This window comes from Asparagus officinalis, chromosome 9 (assembly GCF_001876935.1).
Source record: "Asparagus officinalis chromosome 9, Aspof.V1, whole genome shotgun sequence".
Taxonomy (NCBI): Eukaryota; Viridiplantae; Streptophyta; class Magnoliopsida; order Asparagales; family Asparagaceae; genus Asparagus; species Asparagus officinalis.
Genome location: NC_033802.1, coordinates 67,604,123 through 67,616,746, shown reverse-complemented (window position 1 = coordinate 67,616,746; position 12,624 = coordinate 67,604,123). Strand labels below are relative to the sequence as shown.

Genomic DNA, 12,624 nt, shown 5'->3' with positions numbered 1-12,624 from the left:
AGAAGTAAATTTAATATATAACATATGGTTAAGAGGATAATCTATTAAGTATTAAATTTCAAAGCTATGTTTAAGCTACAATGGAGAAGTGCAACAATGAGAACAATATGACAAATATAACAGCTTTTATTTGCACCAGATTAGCATTGACGGGATAAGGATTAAGGACAAGATTTGCATAAGGTTTTAATCATGCAGACGGGAATGGTTGGAATGCTTCTAGATAAAATACTAGCTGATTACAAAGAAGAAGATGATTCAATTGTATTACCAATTCTAAATATGCCGAAAAAGATCAACAAGAAAAGCTTAATTTGAGGGGGTGAATGGTGGCAAACCTGAATTTTGCTCAGTCAATACGGCAATTAAGTAGCTGTCAAGTTAGGTTAATTAAATCCAAGTAAAAGTTGGAAACTTATAAATTTTAACAACTTGCATGTTATTATATTAATTCACATGCATACATACACGCAGACGCGCGCGCGCCCACACACACACACGCACACACAAACACACACATATATATAAGTTTCCATCTCATTTAGTAAAAAGAGCTACCCAAGGATAGGAATGGTAAGATCTACCTGCTCCAATGTGACTCACTGATGCCTCACACACACACACACACAAACACACACACACACACACACACACACACACACACACACACACACACACACCCACACCCACCCACACACACACACATATAAGTTGCCACCTCATTTAGCAAAAAGAGCTACCCAAAGATAGGAATGGTAAGATCTACCTGCTCCAATGTGACTAGCATAATGGACCTTAACATTTGTGCACCTCTTGGTAGCTCACTTCGCAAGATGAGCTATCACCTCATACCCATTTTTTCCCGCACACATCCGTGTCTATGTACATATGTATGTACTATGTAAAGAGTACGTACATGTATTTGTGTCTGTCTAGATATGTGTGTGCCTGTCTGTGGTGCGCAAGCAGGTGAGCGCGCGCGTGTGGGTGGGTGTGAGTAGTTGGATGCATAGGTGGATGTGGCCCATGTGGGTGGGCGTGGTGTTGGTAATACATTGGAAGGCTTGTGTGTGTGGGTGGGTGGATGTGATAACGCACTGGGAGGCTTCAAATAAAGCTTGAGGTAAAATAGTTTAAATTTTGTGGAGAAACTTTTTGATTATGAACTAATATAACAGATCATAAAACTCTAAATAAAATCAGCATGACTGGGCTATATCCAGTCAGTTACAAATGACAAGCATGACAGGCTACATTTAGCATCAACAACATGAAACATACCCAGAACAATTTACTCTTCAACCTAGTCCGTTCGATAAACTAATTAGCAATAGTTCCAAAAAGTAATAAGTCCCAATATATCTAACTTCTACAAACTTTCAAAATAGTAAGCAGATTCAAGATAATCCTAGCAAATATACCTTAACTAACGAGTAACATATAGAAAGTATCCTGTTGTGACGAAAATTTTAACAAAGTTCTAAGCTTCCTACTAATGGAAACTAAAGATTACCATGCTTAAACAACTCCACAGCATTTTGCTCAAATATAATAAAAGCAGAGAACCGTCAAAATAGCAAACCTCATGACAACATCCGAGATCTGCTTAGAAATCACAGGCGCCACCTCCGCCGGCCTCCCCGGCCTCACTAGAGGGGAACAAATCGGCGGCATATGAAACTCAATCCCTAACCAAATAAGACAAATCACAATCAATTCCTTCTTCTTAAACCCTAAAAAAAGGAAAAAAAAGAATATTTTCTTAATGAAACCTAGGGATCCTTGGTCGGGGGATTCAGCGCCAGGTGTCATGACCTCGAGCTTGATGGCGGCTAGCATCGTCGTGTCTCCGACCTTTGACGAGGGAGGACCCGTCGGCGGAGGCGACGGCGCGACGGCGACGGTGGTGTCCGGGATCGGGCGAGAGGCGGGCGTCGGGCGAACGGACTCGGCGAGGTGGCGCTCGTAGTATGGAAGAGGGAAGAGGCGGCGGTACGCCTCCACCTCCATTTCTGCGGGCCAGATCGCTGCTCGCCATTTCTCCCGCGCTCTATTCAGTGCGAAGGTTTTTGGAGAAGAGCGATTGAGGGAACTAGGGTTTTAGGATGGAAGATTAACGGGTTTTGTCGGAAATAACGGGTCCGACCCATTTGCAAATAGAGCAACTAATGAGGGTAAATTTCACAAAACCCCGCCAAAGTTTGTCTCAAATGCAGATAACCCCGTCTAAGAGCAAGTGCGCTCCCAGTTGGGAGTCCTAGTTAGCAAGCTCTCAAGAGCTCTCAAGCATTTTAGAATAAAAAATTAAAAAATTAAGTCTTGGGAGGCCCTCCTTCTTTTATGGAGCTCCAACAAGCTCCTAGTTAGGAGCTCCAACAATATAAAAAAAAACCCTCCTAGTTAGGATGATTTTTTCACAACGGTGCATTTTCACCAAAACTTTTTCACAACGGTACATTTTCCAACGGTACATTTCCTCTCAACAACGCCAAATCCCCAAATCACTAAAAAAAAATCTTCAGCCTCAACCCAGCGACAGATCCAACCCCACCCCCAAATCATCTTCCTTCTTCGTTCGACCCCAACCCCAAATCTTCTCCGACCCATCTTCGCGAACGCCAGCATCTCAACGGAAACGCCATCATCGCCGAACCTGATGTTTGAGGGGGATTTTTGTAAAATTTTCCCCACTTGGGAGCTCCCAAGCGCTCCACAAATTTGTGGAGCGCTTGGGAGCTCCGAAGCTCTCCACCGCCACGTCGGCCTAAGGAGAGGGGCTTGGGAGGGGTTAGGAGCTTGCTGGAGGGGGGGCTGCCGTTTTCCACGGCCACGTCAGCCTTGAGAGCTCTCCTCAGAGCTTGCTGCCCTTGCTCTAAGGGCATGTTTTGGCAAATTCTTGTGAACGGGGCTAGGTTCGGTCCTAGCTCCATTTTGAGAAGAATTGCGTTTGGGTAAAACATGGCCATCATTGACCCAGTTCTTTTAAGGCCTAAATTGACCCCTAAAACTGATTTTGTTTTGGTCCACCTCTCCTCTAGACTAATGGTCGGTTTGACAAACGGAGCAAAATTGGACCAAGACCAGTCATAGCCCAGTTTTGTGCTAAACTAGTTTTGTTTTGGACCAGACCATTCACCCCCCTGGTCCAAAACAAAACTAGTTTAGTGACACTATTTGGGCACGAAAATGGGGTCAGATTTAGCCCAGAATTTTGACAAACAAGAAACAACACAAAATTGGGTCAGGTTCAGTATTGGTCCAATTTTATAAAGTTGTCAAACACTCCCTAAAAGAAAGCCGAATTAGTTTAGAACTTAGTCAGGATCAGTCCTGGCCAGTTTTAGGGTGTTTGGTAAACACGCCCTAACTTTATAAATATCACTTGACTTTTCTAAACGATTCTGCTGTAGTCGAATTGCCAAGAAAACAGATAATTTCTAAGCTTTTTATAGTTCTTTGAGTGTGAATTGATGTAGATTTTTCCAAGTGCAAGGTTATTTCCTTTGATTTTACGAGTGTGTGCATTTTTCTGTGACTTATCAAGGCAAGAGAACATGAATGTCGAGCAGACACGGAGAACACTAAAATAAAAAAAGGGATTTACTTTTCTAAATATATAAGTTTTCTGGTCCAGACGATGCGTGGATGACTCAAAATTGCATTCTTAAAATAGCTAATGTCTAAAGCTGCTATCTCACAAAACTTTTTGGTCCTCCATCTATCTCACGTGTGCTATAGAAGCGTTTGCACTCATCACTGAACTTTGAGTTGCCCTCAACAATGTATGGTCAATTATATGTTGAGATTGTATCTTTGATTCTTTGTATAACTTTATGAAAATTAGATAGGGTTAGAAATCTATCATGATTAGGAGACTGGGTCTCATGATGATTAGGAGTTTGAGTCCTATTTTAATTAGAAAGTTAGGCTAGATATTGGGTTTTGGTTTCCCTATATATATTCTTCTATTGTTGGAGGAAAAACCAATGAGATGAGAGAGAGTCAATATTCTTGTAATTTAGGGTTAGCAGAGGGCGTAGCCTGATTCAAGAGTATTGTGCGAGAGGCAAAGGTTTCATAGTTTTTGTCCGTGCAAAAGACTACATCATTGGGAGATGGTTTCGAGGTTTTTGTCCGTGCAAAAGATTGTAAGGAGATGACTTTGGAGAGAATATGAGAGTTGATTATGTATGTGAGGTTGAGAGATTGAGAGACTAAAGTTGAGTGGTTCCTCTCGTAGTTCTCCCTGATACATAGTAGATTTCTCGTATTGTTGCCCGTGGACGTAGGTCGAAGTTAGTCGACCGAACCACGTAAATCTCGGTGTTTTTCTTCTTGATTGTGATCGTTTTCTTTATTCTTGATTGTGGTTGGCTTCCAAGTTGCGCAGATCGCAGTAGGCGAGGAGACTGAAATTCCCAACATTATCATCATAGTGTCTAACTGTTTAGACTTTGCGTTTATACTTCATGGTGCTATAGCTTATCTTTCCTTCATCTCAAATACTCCTGGGGACTGTTGGGCACTCTTTGAATGTTTTGCTCAATCTTTTCGTAACCCACATCTATAGATCGAGCAATATCTACGCTCACAAATTAGCTCACACTGCTTGTAAATATAAATGTACACCATATTTGTTGTTCTAGGATTGGCCCAGACCATATCTATAATCAACTTCTTATCGATGCAATGTAGTTGAATCTTTTGATTCCTTAAAAAAGAGAGAATTGAGAAATTTAGTGGGCATTAAAGCGTTAATAGGCGATGTAAGTGACATACCTAGTAAAAGTTAATGGATTTTAGTGAGTACTGTTTTGGAGAAAGATAGGACAGTGGATGAAGTTTAGAGGGCTAACCTTTAAACTTAAAAGAAATTTTTAAAAAAGATCAATTTAAAATTTTATTAGCAAAATCAAACATTTTTATTTAATTAGCAAAATCGACTGCTTTTTTACCCATCACCATGGTTGGTCAAAAAGTGGTTGATTTCGGAAAATTGAGACTTTAAAAAAATGGGGCTACTAGTCCCATGTAGTTAGCGATCACTAATTAGGGGTTAATCTGATTAATTGTCCCTAAGGGTAAGGGTTAATCTGTCAATAATTACATATTAGCCCTTCAATTCTTAAAAATTACATATTTATCCCTTAAATCTTATTTGATCTTGCAAAATGGTCAATCTATCAACTTACGAGTTAAAAAACCTAACTAATATTGGGTTAACTCTTAGTCCAACATCCGTAATTACCAAATTACCCCTCTCTAATAGTTTAAACCGTCGTAAAGCACAACTTTAGGTTATGATTCTTTTCTAACCATTGGAGAAGAAGAACTCATATGGATTTGGGGATTTTTAAGAGGATATTAGGTTTAAACCCATTTAAAATGAGTTACATAATATAATAGAGGGTAAAGCAGCCTCCAACCGTTAGATTCGACGAAATATTCTCCTCAAATCTAACTTGTGTTAGATAGCAAACTTCGAGATTTGAGGGGCTACTATGCAATTATTGAAGATGTAAGGGATTAATATGTTAAAAAAAACCCCTAAAAAATAATCTATGCTACTATAAAAAGAGGATTGGGGTGCTAAAACTTTAATTTTTTTTTGCCCTATTAAATTTTGATATATTCTTACTATGCCATTATCACTAATTATTCATTCGTTAAATAAATATAACTACTTATTAATTATGCACCTCCTCACCTTCTTAAATAATTATAATTATCAATAATATTATAACAATTAATTATTTAAAAATAATAAAATAAATAATTTATCAAATAAGTATACACAATTATTAGTAGAAATCAATTAAATTATTATAATTATTATTTATGAATTATAATAATATAATCAAAATAATAGTATAAATAGAATAATATGTTAATAAATATTATTAAGAATTATATTATAATTTAATAAGTAATAAAATAAACAAAATAAATAAAATAAATAAAATAAATTTTGAATCACGTATTAATAACATCACATAAATTATGAATTACACTATTTATTTAGTATTATGTTATTAAATAAATAATTTAATATTATTTATAGAGTATTTTCTCAAAAATTATTACATGACACTGAATATTATGTATTTGGTAATGATTAAAAACTAAACTTTTCACAGAAAATTTATTTAATATTAATAATACTATTATTAATTGTTAATGATAGTATAATAAAAATTATAAAATATTTATAGTACTAAATTATTCAAGAGCATAATTAAAAAATTAAACTACATAAATATTTTATAATACATAGACAAAATAATTATTTTAAATAAGGTAAATTACAGTAAAACCCCATGATCTTTCAACATTTTGCTGTAAATAGATCCTATGAACTTTCAAAACCACGCTAAACCCCTAATGACTTTTGTAGAAAGCCACAATTATCTTTTAGATAAATTACACTAAACCCCGATAACTTTCAAAATGCATTTTATGCCATTTTATGGTTCCAATTTATAAGGGTTATCTGTAAAATTCGGAAAGTTATTGGAGGTCTTCTTTAAAAAAAAGTCATTAGGGGTTTAGTGTAATTTTAAAAGTTCATATGGGCTGAAAAGTTTATAAGGGTTTAGTGTAATTTACCCTATTCAATAATTATAAAAAGGAGCAACTATTGCAATATGTTGCTGGTATCAAGTTTAATTATCTAGAGAACATTAAGAAAAAATTAGCAAGAATAATACAACTTAGTTAATTTAGAGTTAAATTAATAACTTTCAAGTTGGAGGGGCAAATTTGAGAGAACTTATAGAGTTAGTAGTTTTATTTAATAATAATTTTAGATCTGGTGACTTATTTGAAAAAACGTTAACACTAAGCGATTATTATAAGAAAAATATTCAATTATAATAACTACACAATAATAACTAATTCATACATGTCTTTATATGTAATCTTATTATATAATTTTATTTATTAGCACATAGTTTTAATATTTAAAAAAAATTCAAATCTTAAAAACATGTAACGGGAAAAGAAAAGAAATCAATCGCTCTTCTCCCTACTGAATCGAGCATGAGATTATCCGATTGAGATCGTAAGGCCCCAACCGAACCGGGCCAAGAGAGTCAATACTAAACAATTATTATAAGAAAAATATTTAATTATAATAACTACACAATAATAATTAATTCATACATTTTTTTTTTTAAATAATCTTATTATATAATTTTTATTTATTAACACGAAAGTTTTAATATTTAATAAAAATTTTAAAATCTTAAAACATGTACCAGGAAAAGAAAAGAAATCAATCGCTCTTCTCCCTACTGAATCGAGCATGAGATTATCCGATTGAGATCGAAAGGCCCCAACTGAACCGGGCCAAGAGAGTCAATACCAAAAACACCCCGCTATTGAAAATAGTTTTCTTGACATCCTCCTCTTTTTTTTAGGGCTCGCGTGCTAAACGCTAACTGGCCCCCAAAAATCTCCAGTCGCCGAGGATCATGTCAATGACTCAATTCGCCATGGTAATCCTACCCCCTTCTCAATTTAGAGCTCTATGGTTCTCTGTACATTGGTTAAATTTAGCTTCTTTGTACTTTTGTATTGGGAAAGAAGTTATTTTTCTGGGATTTAGCGGAAAAATAATCTCAGATTTTTTTTTTTGCGAATAATTGGGGTGATGCTGGCGCTCTTCAGAGCATAAGTAACTAAATCCCGATTCTAACCTTGCGAGGATTTCGCAAAATCCGCAAAAATAGAGTCTGCATGTATGCTTGCAAGTAAAAGTGCTCCCTCACAATTCCTTTTGCAGTTAAGCAATCATTGTAATTTCGTCCTACTTTACCATCAAATGTTGTAAAATCGAAGCCAATTACCTTTTTCATATATAATAAGTATCTTAGCTGCTAAATTGATTTTATCTTACAAAAAAGGCGGCCGAGAAACCATTGCGTCTATTTCGGGTAGCTGTTTTTATGTAAATTGCTAGTCAAGCTTCTATTTTAAACTTGTAGGTGGAGGAGTTGGCTTCCCTTATCAAGGACAATCTATCTTGCAAGCATCTTGTTCTTTCCGTAGAGGAAGCCTTGGTTAATTTCCTTCAAGATGATGCGAGGTATTTACGGGCTCGTGGATTTTACTCGTTTAATTTTTACGCCATCACTGCTCTTTCCTCAAGATGTTAGTTGTTTGCCTTTGTTGCGTTCGTTTGGTATGTTAATTTGTTTGTTTCGGTATTATTTCTGATATCGACAAAAAATCATCTCTCTTATGGCATTCGGGTTGTTGCTTTTGCTTTTAGTAATTAACTAATACCTTGTTTGTTCCTTTACTTCTTTTGGTCTTTGCTGCCTAAACATGAGATACACGTCAACTTGACAACTGGAAAGTTGCTGACAGTGAGCCAAGTTTCAGTGATATAGACATTAGCTATTTTAAAATGCACTGTAACGTGCATATTTCTGATCGTCGTCCTTATTGCTATCATTCTGAACCTCATTACCAATGTCTGCGTCCAGCCAAGAAGGATTTTTGGAGCTTCAACCAATGATCCCGTACCACCGTATGCTGTTGCATCGACTTGCAGATATTTACGGGTATGTACCATTGCTTATGTTTTCTGTTTGAGTTTATTTCTTTTATTGCGGATGTAAGCAGCCACTAGTTGGAAAATTTATGGGCATTGCCTCCAGATTATTTCTAGTAATGCTTCCGCTTTGCATACTTATTATGTTTCTTCTACTTGCAATTTGTAAAAAAATCCTAGATTTGCTCATGAGTCTGTTGGTGAAGGGGATGATCGCCATTTAGTTCTGGAGCGGTGTGCAGATACAACAATGTATGTCGACAAATTACTGTCTTATTCTCTGATTATCATTTCATCCATTTCACATTGCTCGTTCAGTTCATTGATATAGTTAAGGAAGAACAGGTGCATCACTTAATGTATATGCTTGTTACTTTCTATTTAGTATTTATTTTGATACCTTTTAAGACATGTCATCATTTAGTCTTTTCACAAACTGTACACACTTCAGTTCTGCTTATCTAGGTCGAGATAAAGCAATGTATGTTGCCAAATCTGTCTTATTCTCTGATTATTGATCATCTACTTCAAATTATCTCATTCGATTCATTATATCCTTAAAGGGAACAGGTTCATCAGTTAATTTTTTTTTTTAAAACTTACTATTGTTTTGATACTTTTAAGACATGTCAATTCTTGCATTCGTCTTTTCACAAATGGTTCACACTTCAGTTCTGCACTATCTGCACATCATGATGCACTAGATAATATTTTCTGTTATCATAGATTAACAAGAGTTATCTCTCATTTTGCTGTGCTTAAGTTTTCTTTTATTCTTCAACTCTATTGCTTCTACTTCTATCAAAAGTTCGTTCCTTTTCTCTTTCGAGATTTCTTCAGTTTATCTGAATTATTTGTATATGTAAACTGAATCAGTTTCCGAACATGAAAGGTCACGTCCAATAGTTTTTCCTGAATTTTTTTTCATGAAAACTGTTTTACGATAGTGGCTTACAAATTTGTATGTGGAAGGAAAGGACAGGACTCCTTCAAAAGATTTTGCAACTCAACCTTTAGGATGAACATGGATACATGCATAGATGATATGACAGCATGAGGTGACATGATATGGGAAATCCTTTACTTTCTAGTTCTTCTTTCCTCCGTGCTTACGTTGTCCATTTCTTTCTATATAGTATATACATTCTAAACTAGTTTACACTTTTATGTGCGGATCAGGAAAATATTCATTTTCCTTTGACGTATTGTTATCTTCCATCAAGCTGTGTAGGGTTTTGGTCTGTGAAAGATGAGTTAGATAAGGAAGAAGAGAAAGAAAAAGAGTATAATGACAATTTTACGTAAAATCACATGCAATACCAACTCTACAGTTAATGCTGTTTTACAAAAATTCCGACTTTGACCTTCCTATATTTATTTTTTATTTGATCTTAAATATTTACCTGTTTAAGACAGTTCCACGAGTTATTGAAGCGATAAGTTTTTCTCTCCCCATAAGAGGAGAGTAGTCACTTTTTCCTTCTCTCACTCTGTGTGTAATAAATATGTAGTGGTTATTTTGTATGAGCTGACATCCCATTTTGCTGAATGGGCTGTGAAGAAATGAGTCATGGCAAGGCCTACCCATCAGATGTGACTTGTCGTTCATGTGTGTGCGCGTGCATGTATAATGTGCTTGCGAAAATTGTTCTTTACTTACCTAAGTTTCTTCACGTTATGATGACACATGATTGTTGACTTGGCGTACTCCTGCCTTTTATAGTTTTGGTCAAGTTGTCTCATAGTTTCTCTTTTGCATAATTAGATTTATAAAAAGCTTGGTTATGGCATGCAGGCTATATACTTCATTTACATATCTACTTCAGAAATTTGCACTTTCATTCAGTGGAAAATTGAAATGTTAACTTATCCTAATAAATTCTTACTTTCTTCCCTGCTTATTATTATATTTTTCTAATTGCAGACCTTCGATCCTTGTCAGCGACATTTTATGGCAACATGATGAGTATCAATTTCCCACCCCATCACCCCATATCTTGAGAAGGAAAGAAGCACCAGGTACCTTTTTGATCTAATTTTTATGAGGCAAATGTTCCCCTCATTTCATGCGTTACTTTTGTGTACACCTAGGCTCATATCAGCTGAAAACTCTTTATAATAATTAACACTTAACAGGAAGAATGAAACAATCTGATATCATAGTCAACCAAGATGTAGCAAATTCTGTTTCGATATATATATGACATTAACTGGACTTACGCAACAAAAAATGATAAAAACTAATAGAATGGAAGTGACGTCAATTTTTCTCAGTAGTACGTTAATAGGCTTGAACTTTTACTATTTGTTCATTAGGTTATGACACTTTCTTGTATCCCATGAGCACTAGTGTAGTAGTCTGATCAGGTGAACAGCTTGATCAGCATATAGATTGTGATATAGCTTACCCTGTAGGGGATAATGTTATCTTTCATTAAAAGATCCTGGTGATCGCCTTAATAATATACTTTAAGTGCATAAGTTCTTTTTTCATCTTTATTTATTTATTTTATCTTTTTCAGAGCTGAAGAAGAATGAAACTTTTCCTCCATCAACATCACTCGAGGAAAGAGAAGCAGCTTATATGGCTGCTCGTGCACGAATCTTCTCTCTACACGAGAGTGATCAGAAGGAAGTAACCGCTCCGAAGTCCCGAAACATTCCTGTTGTTGCTCGACGAATGATTGCACATGCGCTCGGGACAAAGATTAGTTCTAATGCTAGTACTGAAGCACCTGAAACTAAGAAAGAGAGTGAAGAGCATGTATCTTCAAGTTCAGAACATTATGAAGAAACGACTACAAAATTGCATCGGCATAGAAATAAAACGTATGATAGGCATGCAGACAAGAGCAGTAGGTCATCCAACGGTTTTGTCTTGAAAAAGGGGGATACAAGAGCTGATGATTTAAAGTCATCTTTAGACAATCCCATACCAAAAGGGAACAATGGAAAAGTAGTTACCGCCGAGAACTTGGAAAGACAGCAGAAAGGTGCTGCCAAAAGGATATTTGCTCATGCTTTGGGCCTGACATCTGGTAGAGGAAATCAGAGTTCCTCTCTGAAGTCTAACCAGGGGAATAGCGCTTGTGGGCAGAACATTTAGAGCTCGTCTTACAGTGAATCATGGAAGATAACTTTTACCATCTGATGTTTGATCGGAAAATGCTATATTAAAGATTGCATAAGGAGAGGTGTAGCGAATTCGAAAATTTGCCATGTCCCAGAATCGTGCATATTGCCCAAACCAGCAAGAAGATGCTCACGAACTGAGGAGTGCACTGGGGAGATAAGTTGACCTTGATATTTGTAAGAACTGCAGATAGTATCAAGGGTAAGTACTTCAAGAGGGTTTACATTGCTGTCGTGGACGAAACGAATCGAGCAACTTATTTGACACTTTACTCGACTTCTTCCGCACCGACTGGAGCAGAAAAACTTGAAGAAGCTAGCTGCTGTTTGAGAAATTAAAAACGAGGCTGTGGAGATGACTGGCGTCGAAAGTATCGATTCTGCCATCTCTAATCGGAACTTTGGAAATAAGTTGCAACCCCTTTATTATTTGTTTGCTTTCTGTGGTGCTTTTTCGCATGATGTTTTGCTGCAGAATCCTGCCGGTGAATAAGGAAATCTTCAGGCCACAGAGTATTAACCTTTTGAGCTTAAAGCAGTGTTTTTCTTTGTCCTTTTTCTTTTTTCTCGTAGCATCTTCAGATCCCTCTGTACGTATATAAATGCATATTTTAGTCCTATATATATTTGATCGGAGTCAGGACCGATGGTTGAGCTACGGTTGCTACAATGACCGCGATTTGAACGTGGGCAGTTGGGATTTTTGACTTGAAATCTTTGCGAGTTAATTATGATTCTACTTGATGCGTTAGCCGTCTTCTCTATATTTTTAGGCTTCTCATTTATTTTTCTTGTGTGATGAGGAGCATCGCAATTTGCAACGCAACATTTTATTTCAGCTGCGTGTGGTTATCTTTGATGCACTTGACTTTAGTAACCCAAGGAACAAAATCTATCTGCATTTACCTTGATTTTAACGAGTACAATAATTCTCA

The 12,624-nt window shown here is 36.3% G+C and overlaps 2 protein-coding genes across 3 annotated transcripts in view; one reads left to right on the top strand and one right to left on the bottom strand.

Moving 5' to 3' along the window:
- LOC109823595 (exosome complex component RRP43) overlaps positions 1-5,646 on the bottom strand; it is an 8,843-nt gene extending 3,197 nt beyond the window's left edge. Inside the window, exons 1-3 of the mRNA XM_020389874.1 lie at positions 5,639-5,646; positions 1,773-2,092; positions 1,583-1,688 (exon numbers count right to left, since the gene is read on the bottom strand). Of these exons, the coding sequence (XP_020245463.1) occupies positions 1,583-1,688; positions 1,773-2,092; positions 5,639-5,646 (434 nt within the window). The remainder of the gene's footprint in view (positions 1-1,582; positions 1,689-1,772; positions 2,093-5,638) is intronic.
- On the top strand, positions 7,412-12,347 carry LOC109824377. 2 transcript variants are annotated; one of them, XM_020390963.1, is made up of 6 exons: positions 7,412-7,496; positions 7,986-8,086; positions 8,490-8,567; positions 8,738-8,809; positions 10,482-10,576; positions 11,080-12,347. In XM_020390963.1, exons 1-6 carry the CDS (start codon positions 7,473-7,475, stop codon positions 11,661-11,663), a joined length of 954 nt encoding a protein of 317 aa, XP_020246552.1. In that variant the 5' UTR covers positions 7,412-7,472; the 3' UTR covers positions 11,664-12,347. The 2 variants fall into 2 exon arrangements, with proteins under 2 accessions (XP_020246552.1, XP_020246553.1); XM_020390964.1 differs by lacking the exon at positions 8,738-8,809.